Source organism: Parambassis ranga, chromosome 17 (assembly GCF_900634625.1).
Source record: "Parambassis ranga chromosome 17, fParRan2.1, whole genome shotgun sequence".
NCBI lineage: Eukaryota > Metazoa > Chordata > Actinopteri > Ambassidae > Parambassis > Parambassis ranga.
The window spans coordinates 9,855,692-9,872,805 of record NC_041037.1 but is presented as its reverse complement, the minus strand read 5'-3'; the positions used below and the strand labels follow the sequence as shown (position 1 = coordinate 9,872,805).

Here is a 17,114-nt window from a genome sequence, read left to right as displayed (position 1 = left end):
TTGGTACATAAAGAAAAACTTTATTGATGTTTCTCTTACACAAGTCAACCATTACATTTCAACATACTGCAGTTTACAAAAAAAAGCTTTCTCGCAGTTTCATCTGAGGAGAAAATGGTGTTAAAGTATCACATCATACATACAAGAATAAAGGTATATCAAAATGATCTAATCTAATTTCCCACTATTTTTTTTCATCAAGGCACATAGGGTAGCAAATAAAGGTTTAAAACATCTTGCATGCAGGCACGTTTTGTTTTTTTTTGGATGGAAACAAATCCACTTTGGCTTAAATCTGCATTGATATTCTCCTAATCACCTAATCACCTTTATCGCTCAGCTCTCAGGGTTTTAATTTGCAGCATGCCATTTGCATGTTAGAATCAGAATATCTCAGCAACACACAGTCCCACAACTCACCACAACAAAAAACATAACACATAACACAATGGATAATCTTATCAAAAGCAAACAATAAGGAAAAGCCTCTATATAGCCAATAATGAAAATCAATATACGTCAGCACAACAGGGACGGTGTTTGTGTCCCAGTGTGTGTAAATACTCAGTGAAATCACAGACGCATGCACACTCAAATTCTGTCTCTCTCTCTCTCTCTCTCTCTTTTGCACATGCCTTGTGACTCTACTCATTGGCCTTAAATCTGCAAAGGGACGTGGGTGGGCCTGGGGATGTTTTCTTTTCAGCCTACTGTTTTAAGACCTGACACTGAACTCATCCTACTGCCTGGAGTATGATTTAAGCTGAAATACCTCCACCTGTTTTTGTCACTGTGACTGATGCACAGAAGCACATTTATGTGTTTTAGAACAGAAACTCACAGATTAAAAGTTCAGACTCTTCTCACTGCTCACGTGCAGTGATCTTTGTCGATGGATTTTTTTTTTGCACAGCAGGTATCGGCCAACGGGGGAAAGCTGAGAGGCCCCTTTAACTCTTTCTATACGTCGCATGAAAGCAAAGAACATTTACTGATACAGTAAACAAGAAATCACGGTCATATAAATCAGCATTTAACAGGATTCTGTCAAAGTGCACAATTGGGGCTCTCAGTTACAGAAAACACAACATGCATCCAAGATAAGAGATACATTTAAATACAGGTTAAACATATTAAAGTTATATTCACAGCAATTTTTCTAGTCTATCAACACCAACTGTATTAAAAAAAGGTGACTTTACTGACCACGAGCGACATCATCCACGACCCTCATCATTCAGAACTCAGCTGACCAGTAAACACACATATACACACACACACACACACACCTGGAGGTTACTGTGGTTACCCCGAGTTACATCTTTAATATGTACAGGTGAGAGGTGCCAGCATCAACGTGAAGAGTGCTTCAAGCTACAGCCTGCTCTGCTCCGCACTGTATCCAGATCCCAAGTCAAAAAAGTCACAAGCATACATACCAACCATGCACACCACTTATTCAGAGCAGTCTTCGAGTTTGATCTACAAAGGCTTCCCGCATCTACAAAACCATCCACAAGCCCAGTACACCAATGAGCTAACGTTGACAGTAAACAGACACGCTAGTTCTACGTAAAATATGACAAAACATCCAATTTTTTTTTTTACAAAAAGGCAAAAACAAGTATAACTTAATAAAAAAAACAACAAAAAGAAAATGTCAGTAAGTATGACTGTTATAATAATTAATATAATGGAGCAATATAATGCTTAAAAAGAAGAAACTGTAAGGCAGGTGGAGTAGGGGAAGGGAAGTGGAGCTGGATATGGTTGGGGTGGGGGGGGGCAGAGCTATTAATGGCTATATTCCAATATTTCTGCACGGCCTCTGGTCTTTATCTCTTCTCTTAACTCCAGTCTGCGGTGAGAGCAACTGATATTTATGGCAACTGATACTGTGGGAGAGCAGCTGGCTGACTGTTTACCACATCTATCAGGTCATTTTTAGTTTTAAAGAGAGGAGAGAAGAGTTAAAAATGGAGGACAGTACTCCTTTTTTTACTGTACTGTACTATACTGCACTGTCTGAACATGCCTGCCTGGAATGCAGCGGGTATAGAGTTAGAAATTTGACCAGGCCACTCATGTGTCATTTGTAGAATTTCTTTCTGCAGACACATCACTCTTGGCTTTGTGTTTCATTGTTAGCAGTGTTTTTGTTTTTTGTGTATCAGCATCATCTGTGATCATTCTAGCTCATCAGTGACCTAGATCTTAGTGTTACTTTGTACTGTAATAGAAACAGTGTTGGTAAGCTTACTTTAAAACTGATTAATTCTCATGTCCAGGTAGCAATAAATCAAAAAGCCATGACTGAATTTGTCTTGTTATGGTTAAAAGCTCTGTGGAAATGAACCACACTTGTCCCTGGAGGATAACAAACTCCAAAATTCTCAATAGTTCTTAATGTCATCAACAGAATATTTTGTTTGATTTGTCACCATTATCTTGTTTACATTGCTTCACAACTTTGCGGTTGCTACTAATGCAAAGCCCCGTCACCACCTGGCTCTGATCCCACTTTAACTCAGGTTTCAGACAAGCCAACTGTTCAGCACTTCCACAGAAGGATTATAGCTATGGCGCACAACAACAAAACATTCACAGCATCACAATTAGTGTTGCTACATGATGCTGTGAGGAAATAAATTAGCTCACTGGTACTGTGGACTGAAGTATTAAATGTGCCAGTTATATAAAAAAGTTGAGTTATGTTTTGTGCCATGTATGGGGGTGTGTTGAAGTTCTTTAGTGTGCGCTCTCATGCGAGAGTGTGTCCCTCTGTGTGTGTTTGTGGTCATGGCTTGTAGTATTTTTCATTGTAACGGTGGATGGTTACGCAGCCATGGTAGGAGATGGGTCGAGGCATGGCTGCCACACCTGTGATGATGCCCGTTGACGGGTCGTAACACAGGATGGTGTCTGTGGCCTCGCCACTTTCCCCTCTGCCGCCAAGGATGAAGATCTTGCCATTACACACAGACATGCCACAGCTCTCCTGCAGGCAGACATACCTGTATGAGCTTCGAATATACCAAGCAAGCATACTTGCACATGAACTCAGCTGACTCATTTAGTTATCTGCATTTTAATCTCCTACCTGTTTGCTGAAGGTGTGAACTACATGCATCCAGTAGTCCTCTGTGGGGTCATAGCAGAAAATGGACTTGGTGAGACCACCGCACACATAGATCAGGTTGTTGAGGGACACGGCTGTGATGCAGCGCTTGGCAATGGGAATGTTGGCTCGTAGCAACCAAGTGTCTGTCTCTGGATCATAGCACTGAACCTGTGTCATGTAGTAAAAAGAAAAGAAGATGAAAACCAGACTCGGAATCTCTTCTAAATATATAGCAGGTGGGAGGGAAATAGTTTTCGTTAGAAAAAGCTGAAATATGTATAGCTCCTCATTCTCTCTTCTGCCTCTGTGTGGTTTTACACAACAATCCAAGAATTCTCTCACCCACTTCTCTTTAAAACAGCCTTCTTTCAAACTGTTTGGTCTCTGACTATGCCTAGTTTGGACAGGACCTTTGGAAGCAAAGGAACTGGTGCCAGTCAGTGCCTTTTTAACTTTTTAGAGTCAGATGTAACTAGAGAGATAAAATTCTTAAGATATCTCACATCATGCTGCCACTCTGCCTTCAGATGTCATACATACCACAACAAACATACCATCTTTTCATGGAGGACAGACTCCACTTCTACAGAAAACCACTATCCTGTTTACCACCAGCAATTTGGCAGCCAGTCAAAATATAAATAAACTATTCCAAGTAGCCTGTTGTATCTTAATTTCTGATGTTATCTTACACTGTTACGTGACAGAGTGCAGTTTTACCTAACATCAATTTTAAACTCTTTAACTTGATTTGCTACATTTGTCCAAAAAGTCTTTGAATGTTGACATTGCTTCACTGTGTATTTGTTCTTTCTGTGATGTTTTAAACACACTGCTGTCATCTTATTGGGTAAATGTAAGTCTACCTTTCAATGACTCACTGCTGCAAAATTAAACCTGAAAGTGCAGTCATGGAGTGTGATGGAGACAGAACTGAAACTACGTTAATCAGGATATAGCTGTCATCGTATCACATAAATCACATAATCTGCCAGTCTATAATGTTAAACTGGAAAAGATATTTTTATTTTTTGTTATTGCAGTCTGTAAATGATCTCACTGCAATAGAATTTACTGCTGACAGAATTTTTACTGTACTTAGGAATCTATGATTCATACCATTCGGTGTCTCTAATGTGGATCTTTCTAAAACAGTATCAGTATAGTTTATAATTGCATTGCACATTTTCATCTTTAAGATAAATTATATATTATAAACTATATTTTGAATTCAAACAACAGACTGTAAAAACAGGATTTTGCACATCCCGGGTGTCTTTAGGTTATAATCATTCAAAACAGGTTATAAGAGAGAAAAAGCACCTTAGCTCTCATCACTGTGTGCTTAATTGTGTGGGCAGGTGAGACGCATCTGTTTCCCACCTTGTCTGAACAAGTCTCATCGTCAGGTCCTCCTCCTATGACAAAGAGCTTGCCAGCACAGCTGGCCACTGCCGGAGAGCTGACCGCCTCTTTCATGGGAGCCACTTCTGTCCAGCGGTTAGAGAAGGAATCGTAACATTCCACACTGCTCAGGCGGCTCTGGCCATCATAGCCACCCACAGCATAGACCTAAGGACACACACACATATGGGTCAAATGAGGAGTGGAGCACAAGATCTGTATTCTGTTTATAGGTTTATGACATTAAGATCTAAACCAAGACAAATACTAAACACACAAAATCAACCCTGTAATAACAAAGTTAGCAATAGGTTTCTCACACTTGTGTGTAAATCTCTTAAAGGCCAACATGTTGGATCAGAATCACTATCAGAAATCCTTTATTAATCCCAGGGGGGAAGAAAACCATACGGTATTGCTTTATCTTTCTGTTGTGTTAATTATTTTCTCTAGAAAGGCATCACGTGTTAATACATAAGCAGCAATACTGGTTGCACAAACAACAATACTCATCAACAGACTGGTCTTATGCAACAAAAAACCTTCAGGCTGTTCCTGTCTCTCTATGGAAACACAAATAAGTACAGAGTAGGGAGAGAAAAGAGACACTAAGAGGGTATGGAAAGAAAGAGGAAATGGGTGCTGATAGGTTACATTCAACTTCTCGGTAATACTGGAGAGCACTACTGCTTTTTTCAACTGAAAAGCTAATAATCCATTGTGTTGTAGAGTGCTGTTGTCTCTGGCTACATTTCTTATTTTCAATAACAACATCCCACAATCTTGCCCCTATGCCATGGGTTGGAAGCCCCTATGCCACTCTGCAGTATGAAACCGTAGGCACGTAGACCAACTGAAGGTGGTTTATTTTAATACTCTGTGTTGATACAGCTGATGGCAAACATTAAATACGGGTTTTTTGTTTGCAACAAATGACAGAGGTGCTAACGAAACAAAAGAGAGATAAGAAGACAAAAATAATCTGGCACTGAGAGATAGCAGTAATCAGAACAAGTGCAAACAAGTGTTTTTTTGTTTTTTTTTATTCAATTAGTTCTCATTTCTCAGCAAACTAGGTTTTAATCAGCATAGGGTTTATGTGCCAAGGTTTAAAAATAGTCTTCCACATTAGGTTGCTTAAAGACTGTAGTAAAGAGGTCAATATGGTTGGATCATCCTTTTCTTTTGATACACCATGAAAGAGCAAATCTATCAGTAAAAGGCAGATTTCACATGATGATGGTAGCACATACCTATACTGACTTGAGGCATGCAGGTTTCACATAAACACTAAGCCATACGTGATTTATAGTTCTCTGTGGACACACATGTTGGCCACTGAACATGCACACAGCTAATATTGTGAGCATGTGCTGGTCACGAATGATTAACTGCTTCCTTAACATTCAGAGAGGTGAGAAGTAGTAACCATGAGAGAAACAGAGTCAGAGGGACACGGGAGAACAAAGAGACTGACTGAGACCCAAAGAGATAGAGAGAGTCAAAGAGTGAAATATTATGACAGTTGCAAACAGCCGTCAGCAAGTGCAACCATAACAGGGAGAGAAAAACAAGTGGTGACCTATTTTAGTTTATACTCTGTGGACCAGTCCAACAGGATCACAGTCTGCAGGACACTAAACTGTTGTTATGTGTTAATGTGCCTGGTGTATAGCTATGTGAAAAACAGTTTTAAATACATGTGTTGTATACCATTTATGCAAATTATTTGAAGAGTGCCTTGACAATGAGATGTTTTTGCATAGAAGCATGAACATGGTCATTACACAGGCATGTTCAAAACATGTGGCCTTCTGTTACGCCAAATGGAAGATCAGAGCTGTTCATCAAAAGGGGAAATTACAGGCTGAATGAGGAAATGACCGGGTAGAAATGCAGGAGGGAGAGGGGGGCATGATTCTCTGGAAAAATGAGAATAGACAGAGATGCTTCCTGTAGAGTGATACCGCACGTTTTTGAGATAAAAAGTCAGATTAAATCTGTAACCCTAACAAAGGCATTCACTGGAAAGACCTTTCTGACCTGATATGAGGAAAAAATACCACAGACTGGTATGATTAAACAAAAATGTCAAATACATGAAAGATATGTGGTAACTGAATATTATAAAATAAATACAGCTCCCAGACAGAAGCTTTGACTTTTAGTTAAGAGTCTAAAAAAAGCAAATAAATAAATAAAAATATTAAGAGAGGTTTAAGTTAACTGAATAGGCTAAAACATGCATGTTTATGCTTTTACACTGTATAGCTACTGTTTATAGTCAATTGAAATGATGCTTGGACAGTTTAATGTCTGAGCTGGGTTCCTTGTAACTAAGCTTTATAGTTCAATAGTAAAGTTAAATTGCAGCCACATCAGTCAGCCTGGTTTCCTCCATACCATGATGCATGGATCTGTTTGGAGTTAATTACTGACTTTTATAGCCACAGTGTGACCATCTAACTGATTACCACACTATTGTGGAAGACTGATATGTAGACCAAACATGCACATGTGTGTTGGCTGTTTGCTGTGGTAAGACAACTAAGTCATAGAAGATCAAATACAGACTGACTCCAAAGAAATAATACAAGGATGTTTGCAGCATATCTGCAAATAACATGACCTCTATGAGTCATGCTCTATCTGAAAAAGTAAAGAAATTTCCGTTTCAAATGAACCTTTATGCGTGGCCCTCATGCTTGAATCATATGTTTACATTTGTACTTATAATAATAACTGAAGCACAGGCGATGGTTGGAGTCCAATGTAGCATGCTTGTTTAAGCTGTGTATGCCAGCCAACAGTTCCAGCTAAGAAACCTTTCACAAACTGCACATGCCATTTGTTTTAAGTTTACAATTAAATGCTATGCAAATCTAGTTTAGGAGCATTCCATAAGCTTAGGAATATAGTTATTTGATTTTTATGCTGAACGTGCTATAAGTATACGTGATTGAACACAGGCACATGAAGCACGACGCTGTCTAGTAAACTAAGGTCCTCCTTTGCTTGTATTTTAAATATACAGGCTACACATATAAATTAATACCCACCTGCCCTGTACTAAACCATGTAGCATAACAGCAAAGCCACAAAAGAAAAATGGATTATTGATCAGCTTACATTAGATTTCACTACCAAACTGACACCTGACATATATACAGTGGTATACACTATATGAGGAAGTTAACACAGAGACATCTACCAGAAGTGAATTTAATAAAAGAGAAGACATGTAAGAGTAGCTGTAAGTGACAGATGCATTGTTTGCTGCTGTTCACGAACCCTGAGGCAACACTCGTACCAATTCTGTATGTCACGCACAAAACACAATAAAATGTAATTCCTCACCATAATATGGACAGACTAGTAAATTGTTAACTTGTGCAGCCAGTCTTTCCTCCATATACACGTTGTAGAACTAGTTATTGATTTTTTTGAGGAGGCCTCTTTACTTGCATTGCTCTGCTGTAGCTAAGATGCTATGTTTAAAGTGGATTAGTCTTAGAACAAATTGGAAAAAGTTAAAGAGAGTGAATATAACTAAAGCTACTTTTTAAAGGTCGTCAGTACCTTAATACCTGTAATGACAGCTGTTCATTCTGTGTATGAAGTAGTACATGTATAAATGTACTGTGTGTAAATCAAGCCTCAAAGTAAAGAGAGAAGTATGAAAGACCTCAGGCTATAGTCAAATGTGACAGGAATATGAGGACTGTCCTCTTTCCTGCCACTGATGAGTAGACCCTTTTTAACACTATACTTAATGTCAATCATTCTTAAACATGCAAATCCTCTGATAATGACAAAAAACAACTTCCTTTAAGAATGTAGTATGTGTGTGTGTAAGAGGAATAGGATCTAGTATTGTGAAAGGTATGAATCACTCATCAGTCAAAAAGCTTTGTGGAAATTTCTAAAACCTTTCCTGCAGAACTTTAAAAGAATGAGGGGCTTTATCTTTGGAAAGCGGATACTTTCTAAAGTTCACAGACTCTAATTTCTGCAGACACATGTCACATTTTGTTACTGCTTTTTTGACAGTACATGTTTCCAACTGTGGTGTTTCCAACGAAATTCTAACAGTTTCTCACTAAATTCTGTGATTCATCCCTTCTCCTGTGTTTTTTCCCCCATAACATTGAGGACATGTTTTTTAGAACAAACCTTCTGCTTGCTATGAATGCTCCATTTTGGCACTTCACTATAAAGTAAATGATATGACTGTTTGATGAGAAGGTCTGGATGAGAAGCTGATACTGAAATGTAAATCAACTTGGAGTCATCTCTAGTGTAGTCGCCAAATATAAACCTAGTTCCCTCTCTTTTTTCTCACCTTGCCCAGCAGGACTCCCATTTTGTGCCTCCAGCGGCCTTTGTTAAGAGAAGCCACTCTGATCCACAGGTTGAGCTGGGAATTATACATCCACACATCCCTGCTGTTGATACGACCACCTGAAAACACAGAAGGACACTGCTGTAAGGACCTAAACATTTCAACATTTCAACAATTCAGCTGATTTGATATAAGTGAGCTTCACTTTGTAAAAAAAGACAGATTGCCCTGGGTGAACAGTTCGCTTCGGTTAGTTTGTTTATGTCAATGTGATGTTTTATCATTTAACTGTGGCAGAATTGCACATCTTATCTGACGATGACCCGATGTCTTAAGAGTTCACCTGGCAAAGGTTGCCTCACACACACACAGTCACACATACACCATGTGCCCTATTTACATATACACCTGTAATGATGCATAATATTACATTTCAATGTGTATGGAAAAGCAGTGAATAAGCAATTTGTATCAGAGCTACAGAGAGGACTGCTTAACCGGCATAACAAAGTTGTAGTAGCAAAGAATAACAAGAGTCACGTGATCAGTTAACAGTGTGGCCCACACAAATATTTAGCAAGCCTTAACATGTGCCTTCCCGCTCTCTCTCTCTCTCTCTCTCTCTCTCAAAGCACTTCACCACAAACCACACACACACAACAGGTGAGGATAACGTTCTCACAGAATATGTGTTGCACAAGCTAATTTGTAAATAAAGGGAGGACAAAAACATGATAAAATGTACTCTAGGTTAGCAGCATACCTGTGTCAACAGGAAAAGGTGAATAAGAAAATGTTATCTTAAATTCGTTTGAAAAACTAAGGGTATGTTTTGGTGGACAGGTTATCACTGCAGTGCTTTGATGCCAAAGGCACTTATCTGCTGGCTTTTATCCAGCCACAAGAAGTGTGTAGCACTGTATTGTATGAGTGCAGGTGCAGCATGGATACTAACAAGACCAGACAACATGAACAGAACTATCTGTAGCAATCTGTGTTATTTCACACCTTGACTAAAATTGATCACAAGAAGGTGAGAACACTCAATAAAATACAAGAACACCTATGATTTTAAAACTCAAAACTCCATTTAAAACCAGAATCAAGAGCACTGTCTCACTTTGCAGCAAGGATTTATATATTTGAATTTCCTGAAATTATACAACCCTCTACAATCAGGTTGTGTTAGTAGTGAGTACACTCTTTAAATGGTTGTTTTGTTTGGTAGAACGGATGGATGTATGAAGTAATGACAAAGGCATAACGAAAATCTCCTGGTGTAAACAAAGGTGTCTTAGCCTCTTCAGTGTTCACATCCAAACAAAGCAAACGATTAACTGTATTGTAGTCTGACAGACAGACTCTAGACGTGTGGTTGCAGTTATCAGACGACTCCAACCAGTCAGGTTGTAGTTTCCATCCAGGTCTGTGAACATGTTATCACTGTACTGACATGTATGACTGCAGTAACAAGCTGTGCTCACTCAGAGGGAGCTCAGACACAGCTTCCTCACAGTGTGCCCAGTGGCAATATGCTGAAACTCAGTAGCAACAACATAAGCAACTGCTAGACCTTTGTCCTAGTTATCATTCAGGCAGTGTATGATAACTGGGAGTGTATTTATGTCCGAAAACATGTCACAATGATCTTAGTCCTTTAATAAGGCTTCAGTGTAGGAGGACAAATGTGCCAAAATTGTAAAAAAAATCCCCTAAGCTCTTGAGAAATTGTATTCTCAACAATGCCATTGACTACTCAGATGTGGCTCAACATGAAGAGGTCCTGGAATAACAAAAAAGAAATAAAAAAAAAAAAACAACAAAGCAACATTAAACATCAAAAATAAATGTTGAGAAAGGGGAGAAAATGTGATACCATGAGGTTAAAGTGACATTGACCATGTCATTAAACAGTCAATATTTAGTCAATTCACGCCGAGTCCTAGTGGACTTTTAAAGAAAAAAAAACCTTTAATGTCGGAAGCTTCTGAGATCTTGCATTAATTAAATAATTCAGTGAGTAAGCATGTTTATCTCTGCTGTTAGGCAGAAACCTCAAGGGTAACATACATTAAAGATCCCCATGTGGAAACAGAATGTACCCTGTCAGTGAGAGACTTGTAAATCTAACTACTGCTTTAAAACAGGGACTTTCAGTTGACAGGTCCTCCTGGTGCAGACGGGAAGGACGACTTCTAATCATTGCTTTTAAGGAACAAAACTGAGTAACTCACAACCATGATGTGTGCGACAGCTTTCTGACAGGTATGCATTCCTGAAGTGTATGCGTAGGATTGTTGACGATGTTAACTACCTTTTGTCATGGAATTCCAATATATGAGAAATAATCCTGTGATTATGACATGTAACTAATCATAATGTATGAAAGCACATGTCTCAGCTGTTACTAGCTGATAATACATTTTAGGGGGGGTTAAGTGAGTGAGTAGTAGCCAGAGTTCATGTCCCAGGACAGAGAGACCAAAGATGTTCTCTATTCCCAGTTGAGCCACATTCTATTTAAGAGTGCAGCTGTGCTGGAGACTGGAGGCCCTGTAAGGTATTTGCACCAGTTACCAGTGAGACAGACAGGCAGATAGACAGATAGAATGGAGGTATGTGCAGGCATGTAAGTGAGGGAGCGCAAGCTGAGGTTAGGGGATTAAATATATCAAGACACATAAGGCAAACAAAGTAAATGGAGCAATGGAGAACAAAAAAAGCTGTAAAGTAGTGCATACATAGTGTGTGTGTGTGTGTGTGTGTGTGTAAGAGACGTGGGGGGGAGGGGTGTGTTTTCAGGCAGCAGCTGAGGGTGGATTGATAGCGCACACGTGAGGACTTGGCACAGGGACACTGTGCAGTCTTTGCTGAAGGGGAGAACTTTTTTCTTTTTTTTCTTATACGTCTCGTTTTTCTTCCCTGTTTTCTAAAACTACTTAACTGCTGTTTTCATCTGTTAATTTTGTGCATATCATAGAAAGCAGGTCTGAACCTGAGCAGTCCCAGCAGGCACATCAGATCTCCTGTCAATGCACCTTCCTGGAATTAATTTTACAGAACAAAAGTGTTGACCGCTGCGCTCTCGGTCCAACAATCACAGAAAAAGAGGCGTCTTGTACACAGCATAGCTTTGGCAATCTTTACTGTGACTTCATTAGTTTAAATGAATGAGGTAATACTAATGTCTTGTTTAATCTGGGTCTTTTTTCAACAAAGGAGGCTTACAGCACACTTGGCATGTGTTAAATTCCAAAAATGCAGCAGTCTTGCCAGAAGACCATGAGAGCTGTAACCCTCAGGTGTAGAATTTACTTAAAAACTTTGCAAAAAACAAAAACAACTGCTGACAATGGTGTTGGAATTGAAGTGTTGTCATGCTCTTGCATAAAAGAGATGCTAGAAAGTTGCTGAACCAATGTGAAGGTGGTGACCTTGGTGAACGGCCAATAGGGAGAGAGAAAACAACGAGCTGGCCAATGAAGGCCTCTCTGAGCACTGAGCCTGGAGAGTGCATCCAGATGTTGCGCTCATATTTTCCTTCAACTTAAACAGACCAAGGCTGTAAAAATAACACAGGGCAAACAGCCACCAGGGCCTTTCCTGCCACTTCACTGAGAGATTAGATGGCAAAACAAAGTAGAGATTTACCAAGTCTCCTAAAAAGGTTTGGATGAGGAATTATACAGTTGTGCAGTCAGTGATTAATTGTGACGGCTTCATGACACAACATGCTAAAAAAAGATGTCTTGAGTTTTTTTAAGATGTTCTATTTAGCATTTATTTAATATCTGATGTTCTTCTGAAGTCACAGCTTTGACAGAGCCATGCTATCACAAATGTAGAAAGATCTTACCTGACACCAAGATGTCATTGCGGAGGGCGCAGACGGCATACTCTGACTTGGTAAACTCAGGCAGCTTTGCCAGTGATTTCCATTCTCCTGTGACTGGATCGTAGCATTCAGTGTAGGGCAGGTTGAAGCCACCCACACGCTCGCAGCCACCCACCACAACAATTACCTCTGAGTAGCCAGTCGACCTGAACAAAGGAGAGCAGACAGACACAGAGACACAGAAATTACAGCTGAAGCAATTATGAAAACACACGCATGACAAAAACATGTGTAAATCAAACTCCCCTTTGAAGGAGTATAAATACATAAACATATACATGTCCTCACTTGGAGGACTATTTAATCAGATTGTAGATATTAGTGCCAAGGCAGTAACATTGTGGTTTTTACAGGAATATTGTCGTTCATCTTCAAGGTAAACTTCAGTTTACAATAAAGGTATCAATCTAAGTTCTAACAAAAACACACCTGGGGCAAGACTGAAGCTGGATTCCATGATAACAAAGGCTGTACACCACAGGCGGTGTATGAATGACATGCAACCCAGTATGTTTTGAAATACAAAGAGTATTTTTTAAATATAGAATTACTTGTTTTACTCCAGTTAAATATCTGATTACAGCTACTCTTGACACACTTCCTTAGGGGAGCAGATTAACCACTCCAGTTAATGTGTTTGCTCTTTTTCTCACATTTTTCATTCTGTTTATATGGTGTGCAGACAGAGGCATTGTTTTATGGTTGATTCAAACCCTTGTTTGCATGTATGAGACTCTGAGTCTCACCCAGTAGCAGCAGCTTAATGTATGTTTCTCTGCATGTGTCTGTATGCATGTGATTAATTATATTCCAGAAGCTTTCCAGGAGAGAGGCTGTGGTGTAGACAGAAACATAAGCAGAAAACTAGTCTGGTTTGAGCACAGAAACTTTGGCCCTCAGGGCAAACGAAGCAAACAAGGACCAACTGCTTGATTGGCTTTGCTGATATGAACAGATATGAGACCATACTGACAATACACCTGAAATACAAGCCTTCATAACTGACAACTGGTTCTGCTCTAACATTAACCCCTGCAGCTCTAACCACAAAGGCAGCTGTCTGAGGTACAGCAGTCAACCATATGGTCTATTTTGTGTCTCATTCATAAGGTTTCAGCCTTGGTGCACAGATGACATGCAGACCTTCAACTTGACAATCTTCAAAAAAAAAAGAAAAAGAAAACACCGGAAATAATATTACCTATTTGGTAAATTGGTGTAAAGTGAAGAGGTGGGGAAACCCAAACACTGAAGTCAGATGAGACGCAGTGCTGGTATGATAACAAGACTCAACATTTTATAATTGCGTCACATTTTTTTTCAGTCAACCCGTCTGTGTATGAACATGCCCTGCCTCCCTTATCCTGCCTCCATTATGATTTCCATTTCAAAATAGGCCTACAAAACAGAGCTCAGTCAATGACACACTTGTCTGTTCAGCACAATAACACTCCCTGTCTCTCTCACACTCACATGAACATACAACAACAACACTGCGAGGAGCATTGAGTTCATAAGCAAGTCGTAACCACCTTTATCTACAATGACAGAAAAAGGATTGGCTGACTGCTTAAAGACAAAAAAGCTGTCAGATGAGTTCAAACAAAAGATCAATAGGAGACATCAGTCATCAGTGTATGCCTGTAGCAAAGCATAAAATGTAGGTCATCCACCATCCACAGGCTATATAGGTTCTCTGTCACCTTCTCATGCTTAGGATGTAAACTTACCTGCGTGGACGAGTTCTGGGTGACATCATCTCATTTCCTAGCACGTGGTAGCGTCTGGCCTCGTGCAGAAGGTGGTAGCACTCTGGAGCGTTCTGGATTAGCTGGTCTCCCTCCACTGTCTGGACAAAGTAGTTGGGATGCAGCAGGGGTAAGCGAACATGGTGCAGCAGAGCCTTCAGGATGGGCTTCCTGTGCTCCATGCTGTGGTACACCCATCGCATCACTGCCTCAAACACCACCTCCTCTTTACCGACAGACAGCTCATCACTGTTAATGTACTCTTCCAGCTCTTCTTTGTGCAGGTCCAGGAACTCTTCATGCTGAGCTACCTCTGAGAAGTTGGCCAGAGCATAACTGCGGCAGCGGCTGGCCAACTGCTTGAGGGAATGAGCATCTGCAAAGCGCTGGATGCCCAGGCAGTTGCAGGGGTCCAGCTGGTCCTCCAGGAACTTTGCGCAGGCATCACGCAATGTGGTGATATGGAAGAGGCTGGAGGTTTCAAAGAGGAACTGCACATTCTCAGTGGTGATTTTGGCACGGCCGGTGTAAACATAGGTGAGGAAGGAGTCCATCGCCTCCGCCAGGATCCCATTGATCTCAACCAGCATCTCGCGGCTCTCGCGGTGATCATTGCAGAACATGGCTCTGAAGTAGGATGAGCAGGCAGAGAGCACAGCACGGTGGCAGGGAAACTCACGGCCCTGCACACTGATAACCACATCAGTGAAAAGGCGGCAGTCGCGGAACTCATTGAATACCTGCAGGATTCCCTCTGAGTGTGATGAGCCTGAGCAGAAGTCCAAGACATCCTGGCAGGCTAAAGTCTTGGATTCAACCTCAAACACCTTAGAATACAACAACATGTGTTAAGTTGTGTAACTAAGAATCAGACAAACAAAAAAATTGTGTGACTGACAGTACCTTGCGTTTGACAGCTGGTGAGTCTCTGACCCCAGGCTCCTCCCTGTTCATCCTCCGTCCCAATATCAACACCATGGCTGCCACCTTCAATGCCAACTGAACTTTAAGATGACCTGGGGATTATAAGCAGACAGCACTGAACAATTACACAAAGGGTTTCCATAAAATATGACTATATGCTGTTATTGTAGTATCCAAACAGAGCACTAATTGGATTGTTGTAGTACAAATATGGAACATTCTTCAGAGACAAACAAAGCCATCACAGAGCTGATGAGAAAACACGTGAGAGCCATAGGCCCATGAGGCAGTAATATAATATCCTACACGAGAACCACACAAATCACTTCCTCCTGACACTTCCTCCAGCTAACTATCTCATCACACACTGCACAGCAGTTGTGCCTTGGAGCACAAAAGAGTGCATGAGATTGAAGATGACAAAGAAGAAACACAGGCGGGAGAGAGAAGTTGTGCAACGGTTAGAAGGCCAACATGTCAGTCAGGTTTGTTTTGATGGTGGGGGCAGGGATGCTACAATATTATTGTTTGCACAAGAGAAAAGCCGGGAAAACTGATAACTTTGAGTCATTCTTAAGAGTTTTTGTCAATACCTGCTGCAATTTGTGACATTTAATCACATTTATAATTAGAAAACAACCAAGCTTCCAAAAGACACAGTGTAATTTTTATGATGAAAACATTAAACATGTCTAATCAATGGCCACGCTGCTTGTTTGAATGCTGGCAGCAGGTCTGGTCTTTGCTCCTTTGAGGTCATTTATCTCTAGTTATTTTTAACACCACAGGCTATTCACGTGCTTTATTTGCCAGCACTGGAGTCATAGAGATTAGAGGACAGGTTTAGCCAGAGGTGTTTGACGCAGGTTTACTTTGTGACTAAGACACAACAATGTGAAATAAGAGAACAAATAATAATAAAACATGGACAAGACACACACATATATATATATATATATATATATATATATATATATATATATATATATATATATATATATATATGTGTGTGTGTGTGTGTGTGTGTGCATATATATAGGGACAGACAAGCACACAAAGTAGGTCAACCCCTGTGAACTTTGGCTAATTAGACAAAGGAAACGAGCATCGTACTGACCGTTACACAAAGTAAATACAGCTAGGTTGTTACTTTACGAGGTATTTAAAAGAAATGAACCTAAAAGTAAAACTCACATCAGTCTGTAACAGACATTTTCTTACCTTATGCAGACGTTTCCAGATGAACCTTCTTCTGCTGTTACAAGTGGAGTGAGAGGTGAAAACAACAACAAAACAAAAAAACACTAAGTAGAAAAACAAATTTGTATCCTGGAAAAAACAGTAGTATCTTTATCAATATCTGTAATCTATATCGGTTATGAAGTATAAAGTAGGCTAATACGCAGCCGGGACATTGTGGCTTGCCGTGATGACAAAAACAAAGACTTCCAACTAGCTAACTGTAAACACAGAGTCCATATATAGTTGTCAGAAGGAAAAAAATCCATCCCACTGCGCCCACTCAGATGCTGACACAGGTGCATTGTGGGTAATGTTGTTTCATTACTGTCGTGTCGCTGCGGTTTAGTTGATGGGAAAACAACATTACCCAGGTGTCTCTTGTTCTCCACGTGGCTTCCCTTTGTTTGCAAACAAACCATACTTAATGGTGAAAAAGTT

General features: G+C 40.1%; 1 protein-coding gene across 1 annotated transcript; it reads right to left on the bottom strand.

Moving 5' to 3' along the window:
• On the bottom strand, positions 1-16,912 carry klhl24a (kelch-like family member 24a). The gene is made up of 8 exons (XM_028426923.1): positions 16,656-16,912; positions 15,414-15,526; positions 14,493-15,337; positions 12,724-12,908; positions 8,868-8,986; positions 4,505-4,693; positions 3,101-3,289; positions 1-2,998 (listed from the first exon to the last, which is right to left on the bottom strand). Exons 2-8 carry the CDS (start codon positions 15,486-15,488, stop codon positions 2,798-2,800), a joined length of 1,803 nt encoding a protein of 600 aa, XP_028282724.1. The 5' UTR covers positions 15,489-15,526; positions 16,656-16,912; the 3' UTR covers positions 1-2,797.
• Between the last annotated feature and the right edge of the window lie 202 nt (positions 16,913-17,114).

What these genes read in the sequence shown, in the direction of transcription:
- klhl24a (XM_028426923.1), bottom strand. Translation starts at nt 15,488, where the DNA reads ATGGTGTTGATATTGGGACGGAGGATGAACAGGGAGGAGCCTGGGGTC. An exon ending in ATGAGACTTGTTCAGACAAG is followed by an intron (nt 3,290 to 4,504) that starts GTGGGAAACAGA and finishes TACATGACACAG; the next exon opens with GTTCAGTGCTATGATCCAGA. An exon ending in TTCACACCTTCAGCAAACAG is followed by an intron (nt 2,999 to 3,100) that starts GTAGGAGATTAA and finishes GTCTGCCTGCAG; the next exon opens with GAGAGCTGTGGCATGTCTGT.